A 20,081-nucleotide genomic window follows, 5' to 3' on the forward strand; every position below is an offset into this window, starting at 1 on the left:
TCCACTGCAGCCCAAAGAAATACACACATTACCTACAGTGGTCAACTGACACCATTATTGGATATGGATTATTTGCATAAAGTAATCTTTCCATTTTCCATAAAGAAGAGACCTCTAGTGGACAGAGAAAAAAATGCAGGAACAATATTCAAAACACTCAAATTCCAAATACTGAGGCATAAAGTATTTATTGACAGATGAGCTCCACCGAAACTGTACTTTGTTGGTACAAAGATGAATATATTCTGTAAAAGTGCTGAAATATATTTTCGGATCAAAAAGACTTAGATTTCTCTGTAATTATGCATTTCCAACCATAAAACAATGATTCAAAGCTTAAATGTTAGAAGTTAGTAAACTGCAGTCAGATATTCTGTGGATTAGTAAACATGTTTGTTCTGATAAATGCTTATCCAGACTTTAAATTCAGTTTAATTTTTTCATTTTGTCACTATGCCATCAGCAGGTGCTGATAAATCTGCGACTGCAGAGAGGCTAGTCTGTCATCATGCCGTCGCCCTCTCCTCCTGTGGCATCCGACAAGCTGAGCTCTTCCAGCATCTCCACCAAAGAGATGCGTGGCGCTCCGTCGTCGTCAGTGTCGCTCTCTACTGGGATTTTTGCTACATCTGAAAGATTAGAATCCTGTCAGTACGCTGTCTGCAAATGAAGTCTTTCACAAAAAAGTATACTTTGCTTTTATTAGGGCACAAAAATGCACAATATTATTCCGCAGAAGATGCGCACCTCTGTAGATGTTAACATTCCTTCTTAGAGCCTCATCTTCCTCCAAGTCTTCCAGGAAGTCCTGGTATTGCCTATAGAATGAAAAACCAATAAATGATGTGATGTAATAGAGGAAAAATAACCTCATTGCAACGGAAAACTGTTTTTCTATGTAATTCGTTAAACTATTTCAACAAAAAAAGGCATTTACTTTGTCCTACCAGGTGTTTACGAAATATAAAAAAAGAAAAACCATCTAGAGATTATGCATCAATTCAAAGATTTGCTGTCTTTTATTCGATTTAGCATTTCAGATGAACTTTAATTGATGATCTCACCTCTCATCATCTGTGTCTGTGCCTTCCCGGTCTCTGCTCATCTCCTGCAGTTTCCAGTTTCTGCGCCTCACTCTCCTGCTGCGATCATAGCTCTTCTTAATCAACACCTTCACAAGTCAAACACAAAGAAACGAGAGAAGGTTTAATATACAGTGAAGCGCTAGAACAGGGGTTCTCAAAGTGCGGCCCGGGGGCCAACGGCGGCCCACAGAAGATTTTTTGTGGCCCTCAAAAGAGAGCCAGAGCAGATTCCTCTGAGGAAAAATGTGTTGGCGAGAAGAAAAGACGCTTTCAAGCTTAGTGGACAACTGCTTACTTTGTCGTACCTCATGGGCTGGATAACGCCATGTGCCTTATTTGCAAGCAGGTAAATGCAATGCTTAAAGAATTCAATATAAATCGTCACTATGTTACAAATCATAAAAACTATGACAAATTTACCATCAGGGAGCAACAATAAGCTCCAACAGCTACAACGAAGCTATGCTGCACAGCAGATGTTTACAAAAATAGCCAAATCCGGTGAAGCTGTGACAGAAGCTACGTTGTGACTTTGGAAATGGTCCGGCGTAGCAAACCCTTAAGTGACGGGGAGTTTTAAAAAGAATGTATGCTGAAAGTAGCTGACATTGTTTGTCCAGAGCAAAAGGAAGTCTGTCAAATGATAAAATTACAAGATGAGTAGAAGGTCTGGGCAGCAACCTCCGACTGCAACTGGGAAAACATCTGGAGGGCCTGGTTAGTTGTACAAATAACACTTGGTCATAAAAACAACCTTTTCTGTTTATCCTTTCTTTTTTCACCAAAATTGGCCCCCAGTCTAATGTCAAGTTCTTAATTTGGCCCTCTGGTACAAAAACTTTGAGACAAGTATTTGGCAGATAGTTTTTTCTCTCAATATGGGATTTACAATGTATAGTTCTGGGCAGAGCAACGTTACTCCAAGAGTGTTATTAAATCCACAGACAGAACGCTTGTTTCAGCATTTGAAAACTGGAATCAGAGTTTTTATGTTGAGGATGCTCAGAGTGATGCAGCAGTCTCACCACATCAGGAACATGCTGAGGGTTCATCTTGTTCAGGAATTCATCGTTGATGTTTGAATTGGCAAAATCATATCTGAAAGGAGGACAAATTAAACAACTTATTAAAAGCAACTTAGATTTACAACAGCACAGACAGTTATACAGGTTTCCCTAAACTCTCTGGTGGTTTTTATAAGTTATTTAAAGAAAAAAGTTCTTATCCAAGGCATCTCCACACCCTTTTAAATTTAAATTCACAGATCCAGTGGTGGGAAACGCGGTTTTCTATTTATCTGCATCTTTGTAACCAAACAAATGTAAACACTGGACAAAGACAACAGAAGTTTTTGGATCAAGGGTCTTGAAGTAGTTTTGCTAGAAAACATTTTAAAGTTTCCCAATATATTTAGGGAAAAAACTGAGGACTAAAGATTTTGTTTGTCTCATTACATCTGGTGTAAAAAGAAATGCCTTTCAGAATAAAAACTGTCAACTGTAATGGTGGTAGTATGATGGTTTGGGGCTGTTGTACAACTTCAGAATTTAGGACTATGATTTCTGCTGTCAACCAAATTACTCTGAACTCACATCCATCTATTCAACACTTAAAGCTGCAACAGGACCTTAAAAATGGTGTCTTAAAGCGGCTGGGTAGCTCGGTTGGTAAGGTGGGAAGCTACCATGCAGGAAACCAGGGTTCGATTCCTGGAGGGGAATGAGCAATGGTACTGGGGGCAATTACCATATCAATGGCGAGCAGTTAACATCACCCAGTGAGGGTCCTTAGGCAAGACCCTTAACACTACTGCCTCCCGAGCGCGGTTTCGGCTGCAGCTCACCGCTCCCCAAGGGGATGGGTCAAATGTGGAGAAAGAATTTCCCTTCGTGGGATAAAATACAGTGTGTATGTATATATATATATATATATTAAACCTGCACGATATTAGAAAAATCTGCGATATGCGATATCAGTGTTTGAAACTGCGATGACGGTATGACTTGCGATAAATGGAAAAATAGAAAAGCAAAAATACCAATACATTTTGGTTTCAGTGTGAGTTTTATTCAAATAATTCAACACAACTTAAATTAACGTGCAAGTTTTATTCAAAAAGAAGAAAATATATTTACCATAGAACTTGCCAAAACTATGATGAATGATTACAAAAAGTTTATATAGATGCCCAGGAATAAAATAGGTTGGTGTCTCCTACATTTCCATTTTACTGCAAGTGTTATTAAATAAGTCAACATAACTTAAAATCCAAGTCTTTTTCAAAAAGGAGAAAAAGTTAAGACCTATAGCTGTGGCCAAAACATAAATGAACAATAAAGAAAAAAGATAGAGGCCCACAACTTAAACGTGACTTAGTATGAACTAGGGCTGCGCGATATGAGGAAAACTTGCGATATTAATGATCAATATTGCGATAACGATATAATTTGCAGTAAATAAACAAATAGAAAAATAAACAAAAACATCATTCCCATTTCATTGCAACAGTTTAAAAATTATTCCTACAAATGACCCTCGTCGACACGGGGGACAAACATCTAACATAAAAGGACTCCATCTGATAGGTCAACAATGGGAAGGCGTCAAAATATGTAATATATATATATATATATATATATATATATATATATATATATATATATATATATATATATATATATATATATATATATATATATATATATATATATATATATATATATATATATATATATATATATATATATATATATATATATATATATATATATATATTTTATGCTCTAGGTAGTTAGAATTCTTCATTGATAGATAAAAAGAGCAGGAAAGCCCAACCCTGGTCCTCAGGTTCTACCACCTCTGCTTGTTTTCACCCATCCCTGCCTTCCTCACAGCTGACAGATTGAGTGGATCAGGCGACTCCAGGTTCCTATAACCTAACGCCCGCTTATTTAGGAAATCAGCAGACGGAACGGTAAGGATGGCTGGAGAAGAAACAGAACAGTAGCTCTGCCATTACCAGGGTTTGGCCCTGCTTTAAAAAGGTAAAAGGGTATAATCTCTACCAAGAAGCTTAGACAGATAAGATCACAAGAAGCTGCTGACCAAGTGATAAAGCAGCAATAAACTGACTTATTTACTATTAAAGATTACAATTAAGCTTCGAAACAAACGTATCTTCCCATCAGGAATAAAGACTCACCCCAAAACCAGGTCTCCGATGTTTAACAGGTGGCCCAGGAAGGTACGGCAGTGATACTGCTGACTCGTGTCCATCTCTGACGTCTTCTGGACCCACACCTCAGCCAGGGTGTGCTACAACACACAGGGAATAGAAAAGGTCATGTCTACAGACAACACACCACACTTTTCACCTTTTTTGGTTGGTTTATCTATTCAGGTAAATCAAAACAAGTGTGAGATTCAATTGGTCAAAACAAACAATCTCGAATGGGTTCCTTGTGTTTGCAGGTAGTGGTGTGTTATCCACTGGATCCAACAGAAAAGCTGTTCTGTCCATCCAGACTTACCTTGTTGGACCTCACTCCAGCACCAGCACCCAGCTTCTGGTCTCTGATAATGTCCATGTCCATCACAATGAACTCTTCAAGTTGCCGCGGGTTACAGAGACTGTTGAAGGGGTATCTCCAGTAAGTGTTTCCATCCACCTCAGCAACTGTGTAAAACAAAACAAAAAAACTTTTAAAGATCCACTGATGAAAATTGTGTTTTTCTGAAGATAGGGGACATATATAGAAAAATTAAGCTCAAAATTGCATTTTTGCACATTTCTTTACTCAAATTGCTGTAAATCAGGAGCAGATAAAAAGAAGTAACTTTTACAAAAAGAGCGTATTTGTGATGCCGTATGGGCCGCAAGCTCCCTGCTCCAATGGTCACAGGTTTTTTATTTTTTTTTATTTTGGCTAAAAACGGAACAATCCTAATTAACAGACCACTGGGGGAGCTTTTACCATTGATCAAAAGATGATCAGAGTGAGACTTTAAGACTTTTCCAAAAATGAACACACGATGTGCAGAGCACTCCAACAGCCGCGGTGGAATCAACGCCTTGACTGAGTTCAAAGTGTTTTCTTTCATCTGACGGTCACGCCACCACATTCATCTGAGATGAAAAATGTAAACTGCAGATGAACTGCAAGCACATGCAAAACAGGAAACGAGCTCATTTTAAAATGGCGTGGGATCAACTGAACAGGCTGGAAGTTGTTTTAGCTTCTTAGCCAGATCCAAAACATTCTTTAACATGGAGAGCCAACACTTGGAAACAGGTTTACTGCTGAAAGACATCAGAATATGGTGCAGAGGGTCTCACAGGGGCTACATCGGAGCAGACCATTAAATTAAACAAAACAAACATCTGGTACGTCATGTTAAATCCAGTATTCACCATCATACAAGCTTTTATTTAAAAAATAAATTTGAATTTAAAGAGCCTAAAAAACTGGAAAGAAGTCCAGTTTATCTAAGGTTTAAAATAATTACTCGCTGTAGCTCCAGTTAGAATTTGCATTCAACCTTGGGAGAAATGGAAATAGCAGTAGGAAAAACAAACTGCGTAATATTGTTATAGTAATTTGACCTAAAGTCAAAACCACATAACGGACACTAAATGGAGGTTGCAGCTCCCTCTAGTGGTGACTAGAAGCACCTCCAGAATCAGGCATCAGTTCTACAGGTACATTTTTTTTTCTTTCATTTTATGAGCAACAGCTATATTTCCTATTTAAGTGGGGCGATCCCAGTGGGCTCTGTGGTGTAATTAGTGAATTAAAGTAGGTAAAAACTAAAAGAAATACCAGGAATTTGTCTCATGTGGCAAATTAATACACTCCAGATGGTGCTTATTTTTGAAAGCAGAACTGAAATACCCAAATTACTTTTGAGCTTTACTCTGAGTCTCCCACAGCAAGAATTGATGTCAGAAGCTGCATTCAGTCACAGCCGGCTGACTTGATGCTGAAGTGGGCAGTACTCTCAGCTAGACTCATCAGTATCTTGTCGGTGGAAATACTCACTCTGCAGAGTTCTGGGATCAATGAGATGGATGGTGCTGGTGACACGGACACACACGCAGACTTGACCCATGTTCCCCAGGCTCTGTGCCAGCCGTGGTGACAAGCACACAACGTTGTCCTGAAAGCCAAACAGACATATTTCATCTAGGTATAAGCAGATGTCATTAACAGTCCATCTTTAAAGGCCACGATAGTCCTGGTTAATATCAGCACGATTAAAACTAAAGTGAAAATGCCACAAAAAAAACCCCACCAACCTTGCACACAGGAACGATTTCTACAGAGAAGGTGCTCTTATAATTGTAGGTGTTTGAGTGGATGTCGTGGGAGATGAGGCGCTGGGACGTTTTACACCTTAAAGAGTGAAAAGACAACACTTAAGATCAATACACCGTCTTTGGAGCACTAAAAAGTGTTCTATGTCAGTGAAAAAGAAGCAAAGCCATCAGTTTCATGGTTTAAGTCCACATCATTTACATATTCTCAGTTATCACAACTTTAAAAAACTTAAGTGTAAACATTGGGGACCCAGCAAAAAATCCTACTTAATCTGCCTACAAAAAAGAAAAACCAAATTCCCATACTGACAAGTGCGTATAAATAAAGGCTTTGTGGACTGAAATGCATGTGAAGCTGCAAATCTGAAGGAGGTCAAATGTTTTCTTAAGTCCAGCATGAAGCGCTGCTCACCTGCAGGGAACTGTGCACTGCAGGAAGTCAACCATCTTCTGCGCGTGCTGCTTGGACCCGTAGTAAAAATCGATGCCCTCTATGAAAAAAAACATGAGCACACCAACCGATTAAACCCAGACGATCTTCACAGTTTTACACCATTTTCAGAGGAAATATGGATGCAAGACGCAAAACACACACACACACACACAAAAGCAGAGGAAAGGAGTTAAATAAAATATGGCAGCCACATGTTTCAAGTTTTTAACTTCTGCCGAGGTTTGAAGATGGTTTAAATTGTTACAAAGCCAAAAATTCCAGTCACATTTCTGTCCAAACCCAGAGAGCTATTCTTCATAGTGTTGCGTGTGTTAGCAGCACTTCAAACTTTAAAAAAGGTGTGAAACAAATATGACATGAGTGCCCGCTCTGATGACTACATTCTGATCAGATTCCCAGTATTTTCTCCAATGGGGCCTGCAGGACGACAGCTGCATGAAGGAACTGGGGCCAGTGATGTGCAAGCATGGCTTACATACAGGAAAAAGCAATTACAATGTTTGCTCTGCTCTCAATCTCACTAGTTCGACGCAAACCTAATCAGGAAAGAATGGCCTTTTCCATGAGAAAAGTCAAATATTTACCATTTACATACCATGAATTTCTTTGATGTTGAGGGCATTCAGGTGGAGTTTATGCTTTAGGATCAACTGCTCTAAATAGTAGAAGGTCTTCTTATGAACAGTCTAAAAGGAAAAGAAAAAACACTTTAAACCTTTGTGAAAAAATAGCTCAACCTCTTTAAGAAAGAAGTACAGACGTGGCTTTTTATTTACACTTCAGTGCATCACAACACTGAAGCAACCCTGACAAATGTTGGTGCTTTGCAGGTATGGAGCCTTTTAAATGACTGAAGAAATAGTATAAACAAATGGATTAATTGTGCCACAAAACAAAGAAAACTACAAACATTTTCCAGCTGTCTTACTGACTGGGACAAATAGCAAATCTGACAAAAGTTAAACCTTAGTTAACTGTTAAAATACGAACACACTGGCCAAACAAAGGACTCTGCACATAAATACGACCCACAGCGGACCACAAACACCTGCCTTTTGCCTGACTTGAACCACGGCTTTCCAGAAGTCTTTGGCCTCCACGCGGTGGCAGTCGTCACACATCTGGGACTGGATGACAAACTCCACCACAAAAACCTGCTGCAGGATGGCGCCGTTCATCACCTGGAGAGGAGACGGCAACATATGACGCCGCAAGCCAATGATTTAAAAAAACAACTGTTCAGAAGTGCTCAATAACCAAAAGAGATTTAGAAGAAAAGAGTAGTTGATGGTTTACAGAGTGCGATTCATTGGTGAACAAAAGAGTTGGCACAAAGATGCATCTAGGCTCAGGTTCTCACTAAAGGTCAAGGGGATGAGATGACAGCAACTTGTAAGACTGGCTGTTTTCAAAAACCCTTTCAAGAACAAACAGATCCATTTCTCCATTTTGCCTTCGTTTCTGACAGTTTCTAATCACATGTGCAGCATACATGCATCAAACATATTCTAAATGTAATTTTTAATCCAAAAAAATATCCGTTTGTTTTTATATTCAACAGTTTGTTGCTTTTAACCCAAAAGGAGGCAGATCTTTCTGGAATTACTTATCAGTTTGAAGGTCACTTTCTCACGCTTCCATTCAGTTTCCTCACCTCTTTCTGGACAGTCAGCTTCATTTTAATCCTCTTGGAGTGAGGCTCTGTCCACAGAAAACCAGCATCGATGAGACGCACCTGAGTATGATGAAGAGCCACAAAATGGCATCAATTTACACATCATCACAAATAGCCATAATCCATCTCACAGATCATCTAAACAACAGCCCTAATATAAAGATTCAACTATTCTCAGATGAGAATTTATTAGTTTGTTGTTTCCTTAAATCACTGGCATGGAAGCGTAATGCTACGTACACCAGGCATGTGATGCGGGTTCACGAAGGCGCTAAAACAGGCATCTTGAACGCACTTTTATTGGATGGTGTTCAGAATTGGACTGTCGCTACCCAATGCATTTACTCACAGAGGAGGCTTGCTGCAAAATGTCAAAGCGGTGCAAATCTTCCTCCAGGCTTTTTCTTTCACAGCTCTATTCCGATATTAGAAAGAGTTGGTGTCATAGAATTCCAGCCGGACACAAACCAAAATGATTAATTTCTCCTTCCGTGTTTTGAAAAGGACGCTACCCATGTGTCACTACCAAGTCTGAGCCCCTCTATGGTCAAAGTTCAACTAGTTCAACATGTGTTCAATGGCGATGCGATTGGTACGCAGAAGCCTGAAATGCACATTTATGTGCATTTGCATAGACTTTTTTTTTTTTAAAGTGGCTGCTTGAACCCACATTTTTGAGCCTGGTGTGAACGTAGGATCAGGTTTGAATTTGCTGGTTCCCGGAAAAGATTACAATCTACTAACATCACTTTCTTTAATAAATCAAAACAGTTTTAAGATTTGAAATAAAACCCTTATGTTGTACGTTTAAAATAAAAAAAACAAATATCAAGCATACTCTAGTCATTGAGCTCTTCAGTTTTTTCAGACAAAGGGCCAGTAACTCCCTGGACTCCAGGGCGCACTGCATCCATGTACCTGGTGGCTGCAAGTACCTGCATGAAACAACAGATACCTCAACATTTCAAAGAAGAAAACTCAGAGCGTGGGCCATCTTTAAAGAAAAACAAAAAACTGGGAAGTTTTAAGCAAATGTTTGACAAACCGTTCACACTGCTTGCAGAAGTGTACTGTGACCTGCTTGGGGATTCCCTCTGAGATGTCCACCTGAGTCCGCAAACAGGCTACACACATGTTGGCTGGGTTTGGAGGAATGGGAACACCACAGGTACAACAGAGGCTGCGAAAAAAAAAACAGAAATACTAAATCAGATAAATCATTCAAAATGGCTTTCAAGTGGCAAATTCTGAGGGCAAGAAAAAAAAAGTACCGTCCTAAAACAAAGCCCTAGAACAAAAGCACTTTATAAAATCCCACTATGATCATTTTTAGATCTATTCTAAAAGCACCAGTGGTCTTTTATCTAGGATCATATTGTTTTTAGCCAAAAAAAAACAAACTTGTTTTCTAGGAATGTTTATGCAGAGCGGCAGTAAATTCATCTCTCAGTTGTGGGCGGAGCTTTTGGTACAGGGTAAGCCTGCCCCTACTTTCTATCATCCATCTGATACACGCTCCCACAACCCCACCCTAGCATTGCCGGTGCAACAAAAATGGCGAGCAATGTTAGAGCTATCCAGACGTACAGTTTTGAGCCAGATGCCAGCTGAGATGAGGAAAAGAAGACGTACGTGGATCTGTTTGTCTGCATGTGGATACATCCGAATTGCGCAGAGCAGAGAGCTTGTGGCTAGCCCGGCATATTTTCAATGTCACAAATAAGCTCTTTTTCGAGCTGCTCCCGATTAGCAACTATTTGATTAAAGAAATGCTCAGAAATTCAATTTTAAGAGGATTTTTCTTGACGTGTCCTAAATAATCACAAAAACACCACAAGAACATGTTAAAAACACAGTTTACATCAGAGTGGGTCTTTAAGCTGTTCTCGAGGAGTGTCAGTTTCCAATAAGAATGTGGTCACAGTAAACTCAAATGACAAAACGTGTCATGAACAGATTAAAAACAAGTCACACCTAAACTGCTCTCATGCATGACCGACCTTTAGATGAGTAGATTTCAGATATGAGGTACTACTCTTATTTTGAACTAAAACATTTTTTTCCTTTTACAAGTGACAACAAAAATGTCCAATATTTGGACAGCTTAAAAGTAACTTGACTACTAATCTACCAAAAATAAATTTCCAAATTCTTTTTTAACCAGACCGCCTAGCAATACATCATGTATAAATTGTAAAATTTCTCATGTATACATGAGAAATTTTACATCCCCTCAGATGTTTTCTCAATTTCCAAGAAACTTTTTATGCATCAATTTTAAACCAAACTGAAAGAATGAGATGATGTTTTGACTCACATGTTCCCCTGGCTGCTGCTAGCAGGAGCTTGCATGTACTCCATGGTGGTAATCCGCCTTGCAGCTCAGTTTAAAACAATGATTTCTGTAGATTGGTGAACCATTAGGGGCAAGAACAACACAGGTTCCTCCCTGAAAATAACATTTAAAGTGCTGATAACTGAGAGTTTGACATAAAAGTTAGATAATTAACAATGTTCTATAAGTAGGCTACTCTGACGAAAGGTTTCACAAACGTATTTTTCGTGCTGTCAGCAGACAGCAACGCTAAAAAAAACAGAGTTAGCAACGTGTGCTAAACCGACCGTTTTAGAAACACACTACTTAGCGTAGTTTCTCACAAACATTCAATAGCACGTATTGTACTTTTTCCCAAAGTTATATTTGACCAAAAAATGCCGACAAGACGCAGAAAAGGAGTAATGATTGAAAGTTAACCTCAAACCGTGAAGAAACGTCGTCCACGTTTTGCCAGCCGTGGACCGAGGGACCGCTCGTGCGTCACACAGACTTTTAAGACCCCAGTAGCTGTCTTGGTGTGCCTGAATATATTTCATAATTACAATTATTATTACTGCACCTGATGGCCGAGCTGAAATTTGTTTATGCTGTCTTGAATACAAACATATCATATTACACGTTTTTATTTCCAAATGGCGTGTTGTTAATTTTCTGATTAATTTTCTCTCTTGTTTGAATATGTTTGACAGCTTGATTTGACACACATTTTGCTTTATTTATAAGTCCCATTTTACCATTGCAACAACTTAATGCATGTTTTCCACTGTTTTTTTGTGACATCTGTCATGTTTGTTGAATGTACTGTGCTTTGGGTAACATCTTTTTAACCGTAATGCATTAGCACTAACTACACGTTCTGTCAGTCCTGTTAAGTGGTTATATATAGTTATATATATATATATATATATATATATATATATATATATATATATATATATATATATATATATATATATATATATATATATATATATATATATATATATATATATATATATATATATATATATATATATCCTGTCTCTTTACGCCTCTTCCTAATTTGTTTGTTTTTATGAAGTTTTTGTTCTGTTTTGTTTTTTTGTAGTTTGAACAGTGGTCACTTAATTCTTAACAGAGGATAAATAGCAACGCTTTTCTCTCCGATTGTGCAGAGTTTTCAAAAATAAACAAAAACATTAATTTGGTGTGTTTCTGTCGGCGATGTGTTTGAACGAGGTGTACCTGAAGGCAGCACCAACCTTTAGAAAGAAAGGCAGCAGCACATATTCTCAGTCAGTCTGGCCACCGGGAGCGTGAACGCAGCTCAGGCGCTATTTTTCAGGGTTGGCATAAGTGACTGAACTGGTCGTTGAGCTTCTTCCCATACTGGTCTACTACAGTGAAGGCTGAAACGCGGGTTTAGTCGTAAATGTAGAGGGGCGTCCGCTGGAGTCTTGGACCTTCAGCTGTTGGTTGGTAGGTCAGTGCCTCGCTGCCTGCAGCGGGGCTGCTGCACACCAGCCGGAGCTCCGCGTTGGGTTTCCCCGGTCTGTAAATAAATACACCCGGCTGCTCGGTGCGTCTCGTCTCCAAAATGCGGTGAAGTGTCCCCTGCCATTCGGCCAGTTTTATCTGAATGTCTCCCTGCGTGGAATGAATGATGGAGTGAAATCTTCGGCTGGATAATCGACCGTCAACCTGCCGCGAGTTCGTGCACGGAGACAAATAGATGATAGAAGATACGATGACCCTGCTGTCGCTGTTAGGTCGGATCATGCGTTATTTTTTGCTCAGACCGGAGACCCTGTTCCTGCTGTGCATCAGCTTGGCTCTGTGGAGTTACTTCTTCCACACGGATGAAGTGAAGACCATCGTCAAGTCCAGTAGGGACGCGGTCAAAATGGTCAAGGGGAAGGTGGTGGAGATGATGCAGAACGAGCGCTTCGGCGGGCTGGATGTCCCGGACGCAGAGTTCTCCAAAACGTGGGAGTTCAAGAGTAACAATGTGGCGGTGTACTCCATCCAAGGCCGGCGGGACCACATGGAAGACAGGTTCGAGGTGCTCACCGACATCGTCAACAAGAGCCACCCGTCTATCTTTGGGATTTTTGACGGCCATGGAGGAGAGGTGAGTCTGCAGGAGAGGTCAAAAGTTGGTGTGTCCCTGCTGTGTCTAAGTCCTATGTTGTGATTTTCCTCCTGGTGTCCTCTCATCTTTTGACCTCTTTGAACAGAGTCATGAGGTTTGAAAAAAAAAATGCAACAGATTGGTGAAAAGATGACTTTTGTTTCGTTTGACCCTGCAATCTGTCAAAGGTTACTCAACCACAAATGCATGAGATCCTTCAAGGTCATCTGCACCTAAAAACCCTGAATTACAAAAGATCTGAGTTGGACTTTTGCAGAAATGTTCACTTTTTAGGTCAACTCTGGGGGTTTTCTGTTACAACTTGATAATAAAGATGTAGGTTCTCCACTTTAAAGTTGATAATCGAAACGACCTAAACCATCATAAAATCATTTCAAAATGCAATTAATGGGTTATATCAACATTAGGAAATACCATTTGGATTGAGGCATGGTGGGTTTCTTATAATGTAAAAATGACCATGTGACATCACAGTGGACAACACACACTTGATGACAGCAACAGATTATCACTCCATCATTCCAGTCTGATGTGTGGAAACACTTTGAATTTAGCAAAGACATGTGACCACACAGTGTGGTAGAATGTTCTAATGTTTCCTTTGGATTATTTTGATGTGGAAAAACAACAAAATGAGAATGGATTTGCCATCAATTCTTGTTTACTTGTTTGTTTGTACACATATTTAATTTACATATGATTATCTTACAAGAAATACAAGGAATCTGGAAGACGTCACCGGCACTGTTCAATAGGTGTTTATCTGAGACACTGGTTGAATATTTAATCTGAAGCAATGTAGGAATAAACATCCCAGAATAGGCATTTATTAATGAAAGGTCTTGAAACTACATTTTATGCAGACTTAGGCTCAAGATTGTGTATTTGATGAATCACAGCAGCTCTTTAATTGATGATTCTAGTTTGTTTTTTTAAATATATGCTATTGAAGAAATGATATTAACAAGGCACTTCATGAAGGTCATTTACAGTACATTTCTACAGAAATTTATAAAAGATAAAGTGAAGGCTAAGAAAATGGTTTTTCCATCAGTCTACAGTCTGGAAAGTAAAACAGCCTTTTTCTCGTCTCATCCTTGGGAAGTTTAGAGAAATAGGCATAGCCTACAAACAAGATTACAGCTGTTAAGCCTTGCTATCTGCAGATACACCGAGCCATGCATAAAGCCAAGTGAAAAACAAAGTGCTCTCTTTAGCATTTCAAGAAGGACTACACATCACTGCCAACAACTGAAACAATTTGATTTAGATTCTCAAGGTTATTATTTGATTTGATTTAGGATTCAACTTGATCAGATTAAATATTGATTCATTTTTTTAAGCTTCCATGTTTGTTTGTTTATTTTGTGTAATAACGGAAAACTTGGGACATAACTCTTGATTTAAACTGATAGTTTAAAGCAAGTAGCTGGCAGATCCTCTTGATTTTCAGCAGCATCTCTGCAAAAACAGTTTGTTGGTCAGGAAGGTTTGAGCTGCTGACCACAGTAGGAAGCAAACAATAATAATAAATGAGAAAGACGGCAAGGGAAAAGATTGCTGTCCATTATTCTGTGTTAAGGTATAAATAATGCAATTTCCAAGTAATGGGTAATCCATTAGTCTACAGTGAAAAGGATGCAAGATAGAAAGATTCAGTCAATATAGTCACTCCAGTAGAGGATGTCTAAGCAGCTACAGCCTAAAACACACACAGGTTAATACAAAGCACATCCCTACCTCTGCTAGTCTCACCTTGCATGTTTAAGATTTCAAGGTCTTAACAAAGACTGGAAGGTTGCCAGGAAATTCATATTCAAAGGCGATGTCCTCTATAGATCAGCTAATGAGCATTTGCTGAAGAAATGTACCATTCTGCCATTCGGTTCATGACCAATGCTCCCTTCAAAACCCCCCACTGTGCCCTCTACTCTTCACTAAATGGAACTTCCTTATTCACTCAATGTAAAAATTCACTGGATACTGTTAATTTACAAAACTCCTTGCTTTTTCTCCTCCTTATTTGAGCCACTTTTTCCCCCCGTGTACAACAGCCGCTCTGCAAAACTGATTCTGTCCACAGTCTCTATATCAAACTCCTCATTGGGTTCTTCATCCTTTCAGACGGCAGCACCCAGAGACTGGAGCAATTACGGTAATAAAGACAGTTTTTAAAAGGAATCTTAATGATTATCTTAAAGGGCCCATTCCTTAGCCTTTTATAGTAAACTATATTCATGTATATATGATATGTTAACTTTTGTCACACTAAAGAACAATTTTTTTTATTAAATATTAATTATTTTCCTGATTTTTTTTTTCCAACTTACGCTCTTTGTGGGTGCCGCCCATTTCATGAGATCAGCATAGAGCCGGCCAGCCGGCCAGTTGCATAGAGCCGGCCTCGGCAGCGTGTCTGTGTTTCAAAACAAACATCTGAACTTTTGCAAAGATGGATGTGCATATTGTGCATATAAAATGAAAGAGCTTTTGCCAACAGAACTTCTTTAGAAGTTTCTCTCTGACACATTTCTCTGTCACATTTTTTCTTCTGCTCGTTTCAGAATGATTTGAAGAAATAATCAGAAATGGAATTTTGGGCCTATATTTCTTATTATATGCCGTTCATCATCCGAAAAAGGCCATAAGAACATGTTAAAATCAGCATTTTCATCAGAATGGGTCTTAAAGATTTGTCTGTTAAAGTGCTTTTAAGCAAACGGCTCACCTGCATTTATGCTTTTAGTCTTTTTTGTGTTGTTTTTCTAAGATTACATTAATCAAATCAGTATAATCTTTGGGTTATAAGGATCAATGTTGTATTTTGTCTCAAAAATAAAATCTTTACTGTTGTTTTTACAGCTGGAAGTCAAACAAAAGTTTTCCTTTTCAGAGGACCATCGTGGCCTGACAGTGAGAGTTCATCTGCTGCAGTTTAAGGCTGATTAATACGATTCTAAAAACACAGGCAACCACATGCATTGAAGCAGTTGTTATTTTGGGGAAATCAAAGTTTAGGTGGCATTTGAGAGTGCTGCAGCATTTGACCAAAAGCGGTCTTCAGTTAGCCCCCCCCCCCCCCCCCCCCCCCCCTCCCTGCATGCTTGCTTCCTCTGCGGAGCTTATTTTTAGAAATTAGCCAACTTGGCCGACCTGTTAGCTGTGCCAAAGCTTTTATTCATGTGAGACCTAAGTGTTAAAAAAAAAGAGGAGTTGAGTTGTATGTCTGTGCATCTGACAGGAAAAGCCGAAAATGAATGGGAGCGCAATTTAAGTTGTATTAATGAGTCTGTTTCATCCTTGCTTGTCCATAGGCAGAAATTCCGGCTGTTTTCATTCCTACGCCTTCTTTTGAAGTGTTTGCCATACAGCAGTCTTTGGAAGCGCCATGTTTGGTGATTTATTTTTTAAATTTATTTTTCCCTCTTTCATCTAGAAGCTGTTTACTAAAGCTGAGGGATGCTGTCGGGCCCTGAGGCAACACCAGGAATACTGGCTGCCTCAGCTGGCTTGTTAGTTGTGTGTCAAATGCTTTTGTTTTTCTCTCCACCCACACAATCAGCTCATTTGGGCCACAAAGACATTCCAAGGCTGCATCAGCACGTAGACATGTATATGTCGCCTTGCACCCCGATGTGGAAACAGAAAGAATCCATGGGGTGTGAGTGTGCCAGTTAATCAGAGCTGTGGTGGCTGGAGAACAAAAACTGGACTCTAACTGCAAATTATCTTCATTTCCTCAATACATTTTGATTAATTTAATAGTTTTATCCAGATTAAGAGGGAAAAAAACCATAATAAACATTTGTGTTTTTGTCAGCTCCTCTCTGGACCCAACCATGTTCTGAAAGAACAAATCTAGTGCTATAAAGACAAGAAATCCTTTTATTTGCAAAAAAAACCCCATCTCCAGTAAACATGCATGCAGGAAGTACTTTTCAAAAGGCTGTGTTTAGGATGAGCATCAGTCTCAAAAGGCTTCATTGTGCTTGAGTAAAATTGTAAATAGAGTTAAGTGACATAATTTTTGGCATAACTTGTATGTAAATCACAACTCTGGGCTCTTCTTCTGTGTCACAGCAAAAGGAACCACTGGTTTATAGAGCGGTCTGCACTTCACCTTTCCTCATCTCACTCTCACACTGGGGCTTCATGTGCTGCCGTTTTGATTTGATTTTTTTCTCAATTTCCTTAGGAGATTTATTGAAGAAGCTCTCAACCAGCTGCATGTGCGGGGCTATTCTTCCCCTTTGGCGTTGCGTGGGTTTTTTTCTGTCTCCTTTTTTTATCATAATGAACTGCTTTATGTAATTTTGGGCAGCAAACCTCAAAGAAAACATGCACATACAAGACTAAAATCCTGTGGGCTGCTCCTGTCTGTCTACAACCGGCACACCCTCTTCACCTGGTTTGATATATTGATATAATTTATTGTAAAGTTTATTCCTAAACAAAACAAAAAAAGGATTTGCAGTCTTTGTGAGCGTGCTCTAAGATAAGAAGACCCAGCAACAGACTGCATCGTGTAATGTTGCACAATTTGGAAAGAGAGTTCCAAGGACACCAATGTGTTTCTGAGAGTCTCTGAATATTTATATGGTGTGTTGCCGGCTTGCAGGAGGACCCATTTCTCCTTAAATGACGGCCTTTTAGTCAAAAGTAGATGAGGAAAGCAGTTTAGTTTTTCTTTTAAGGAGACACGATGTCACTGAGTAACCAAGATCCTGGAAATGCATGTTAGGAAAATGCTCATTAATATCCATCATCAAAAACAGCATAAATTAAAGGGATTCTGCAACCCCTCTGTCCTTTTTATGTTTATTTCAAGGTGGTCTGAGTTTGTTAAGTTTGCATTTTGTGTACATGGCATGTTTGCATTTTTATGGAAGGGAAAGGGAATGTTTGACCAAACATAAGGTTTTAAAAACAAAACCTTTTTTTTTCTTCCTGGGTTTTTTTAAAGCAGTAACCTTTCAGGTATAAGCCTGTTTTTCATTAGATTACATGAACGTAATGCTGCATGTGTTGTATTAAAGCCTAGGATTCCAAAAGGTTCCTATTTTTGCTGTAAATCAAGAGGGATTCATAAATCCTTTAAAAAGAAAGTCCATGAGAAGAAAGTTGAACTTAGTAGGATCTCTTTGGGTTTAACCTTAGCCGTCTTTACAGACACTAAAATGCCAGTCTGTGGTGAGAATGGATGGCTATCCTGACTGTGGATCGCTGTGTTTATGGCATATTTGTTTTCTTTATCTGCTCCTATAAATAAAAGGCTGCAGAATGTTTTTCCTCCTCCGGTCACAGACTGATTATAGGCCACCTGTCTCTGTCATGAGGTAGGAGTTTCACTAAGATTATAGAAAAAAAGATAGTATTTTAGATATAAATGAAAGAGGGGATGCTGACAAATAAAAATATATAACTGCATAATGTTAAAATTGCAACTATTATGGGTTGTAGTTGAGGAAATGTAAAAGTCTGTAATTTTTGGCCATTTTATGAAGTGTGGCTTAATGCTTTTACTTTGTAGTCCTTCGGCTGAGAGGGAACTACTTGTATTGTTAATGATTTAAAAAAATGTTTACAGGTGCAATGACAGTCTTTCTTTCAGTGTGCAAAAACATTGAACTTTCCCTAACTTTGGGGGATTCAAGGTGGGAAAAACGTTAAAGTTAACTAGATAACAGCTTCATTCCCCTTTTTTCCATTATCCTCCTATTTTTTAATGAAGGCTTGTTTGCTTTTTTTTTCTTCAGTGCATTTATGAATTTTAGGTTCTTTTTTGTCATGAAATATGAACCTTTTGAAAATAAACAGGACTAATCACACATAAGGTTTGTTCGTATTTATAATGTTTCTTGTGTGCACCTAAAACAATTGGTACCAAATTAGAGCCCTTTCTTTTTGCAGAGCTGGAATGTCATCTTCTGAAACTAACTGTTAAATAATTTAGAACCCTCTTTGTCATTCTCTCTTTTTTCATTCTTCAGGAATTTGGCAATGTTTGAATAGGCAACAAAATTATTAATTTTCAGCCTGGCTTCATACAATCTCCCTACTGCCTGCAAGTTCCTGCACTCACTCTGCAACATAATTGCTCTTTTGATTATATTTTTATTTTTCCCCTTACACAGGCCACAAATGTGTGAGCAAGATGGGGCCCTAAAATCGAGTGTGAAATGGTCAGAATTTACAAACTCAGCTTCAAATCCACCATTCGGATTGTGCAGTGCTTTTCAGTCTATAGCTGATTAACGGTCTCTAAATCGAATCACATGACTGGAGTTGAGGAGGCTGCTCTGTCTAATCGACACTTTGTTGGGTAAGTGGGGCATTCTGCACGTAGGCTGCGTGTTACATAAAATGCTTAAATAAGAGAATGCTTGTCTATCATTTGAATTTGGCTCCATGGATGTAAGCCTGTGTGAGCGCCAGCCCCTCAACTGTGTGTGATTGAGAAAATAGATGAGTCAGGTTGGGTTTGCCTGTTGTCTTGGCACAGAGGAACAGGAGAGGAATGTTGGTTGAAATAAGGCAGCAAGTCCCAGTTGTTCAGTTGACAACTTGAGTGTTTTATGTGTATGAAAACTAAAAACAATGTTTGTCTAAAGTTTTCGTTGTGGTTCCTCTCTTAGCTCTAACCGCATGATCCTGTGCGTTAGAAAGAGCAAAAATAAATCATTTATATTTGATACCAAAAGGGTTTAAGATGCCCGGTGAAGGGATTTCGAAGGCTTCCCTTAATGCAACTCCAGAGGCGTTGTTTCAGTCTCACTGCGGCTTTTCTATTTTGATGGAGGTTCTTTTAATATTTCTGCACACATTTCTCATGTGTGCGTTTGGAGCTGACCAAAGCAGGTCTGCTGCACATATGTGCACCACAGCCTTCCAGACGTGGATCCATCTAGACACAAAGAATGCAGCTCATATGAAGGTTTATGTTTTAGCACATGGTTTCTATTCTTAAGAAGTACTTTAAACAGAAAAAAAAAATCCAGTGCTGTGAAACAATCCTGCATCACGTTATCCTGCAACAAAAGCTCATGGGATAAGAATTAGTATCCAGTTCTGCAGAATGCTA

The 20,081-nt window shown here is 39.0% G+C and overlaps 2 protein-coding genes across 3 annotated transcripts in view; one reads left to right on the forward strand and one right to left on the reverse strand.

Annotated features, from left to right (window-relative positions):
• Window positions 1-169: 169 nt before the first annotated feature.
• nmd3 (NMD3 ribosome export adaptor) lies at window positions 170-12,247 on the reverse strand. Of its 2 annotated transcripts, XM_011482502.4 has the most exons (17): window positions 12,111-12,247; window positions 11,287-11,390; window positions 10,849-10,933; window positions 9,577-9,711; window positions 9,370-9,466; window positions 8,511-8,591; window positions 7,909-8,037; window positions 7,452-7,542; window positions 6,815-6,893; window positions 6,382-6,478; window positions 6,125-6,242; window positions 4,616-4,761; window positions 4,288-4,400; window positions 2,111-2,183; window positions 1,065-1,171; window positions 748-818; window positions 170-629 (listed from the first exon to the last, which is right to left on the reverse strand). In XM_011482502.4, exons 3-17 carry the CDS (start codon window positions 10,890-10,892, stop codon window positions 496-498), a joined length of 1,515 nt encoding a protein of 504 aa, XP_011480804.1. In that variant the 5' UTR covers window positions 10,893-10,933; window positions 11,287-11,390; window positions 12,111-12,247; the 3' UTR covers window positions 170-495. The 2 variants fall into 2 exon arrangements, with proteins under 2 accessions (XP_011480804.1, XP_004075417.1); XM_004075369.5 differs by lacking the exon at window positions 12,111-12,247 and having other exon boundaries at window positions 10,849-10,980.
• ppm1lb (protein phosphatase, Mg2+/Mn2+ dependent, 1Lb) overlaps window positions 12,233-20,081 on the forward strand; it is a 44,340-nt gene continuing 36,491 nt past the window's right edge. Inside the window, exon 1 of the mRNA XM_011482721.4 lies at window positions 12,233-12,979. Coding sequence (XP_011481023.2) covers window positions 12,581-12,979 — 399 coding nt within the window. The 5' untranslated portion in view covers window positions 12,233-12,580. The remainder of the gene's footprint in view (window positions 12,980-20,081) is intronic.

The sequence above is a fragment of the Oryzias latipes genome, chromosome 13, assembly GCF_053564925.1.
Source record: "Oryzias latipes strain Hd-rR chromosome 13, Olatipes_Hd-rR_3.1".
Taxonomy (NCBI): Eukaryota; Metazoa; Chordata; class Actinopteri; order Beloniformes; family Adrianichthyidae; genus Oryzias; species Oryzias latipes.

Coding starts and splice junctions, on each gene's coding strand:
- nmd3 (XM_011482502.4), bottom strand. CDS start 10,892: ATGGAGTACATGCAAGCTCCTGCTAGCAGCAGCCAGGGGAACAT. Junction 6,243..6,381: donor AAATCGTTCCTGTGTGCAAG/GTTGGTGGGGTT, acceptor TTTGGCTTTCAG/GACAACGTTGTGTGCTTGTC. Junction 819..1,064: donor ACAGACACAGATGATGAGAG/GTGAGATCATCA, acceptor TTCATTCTATAG/GCAATACCAGGACTTCCTGG.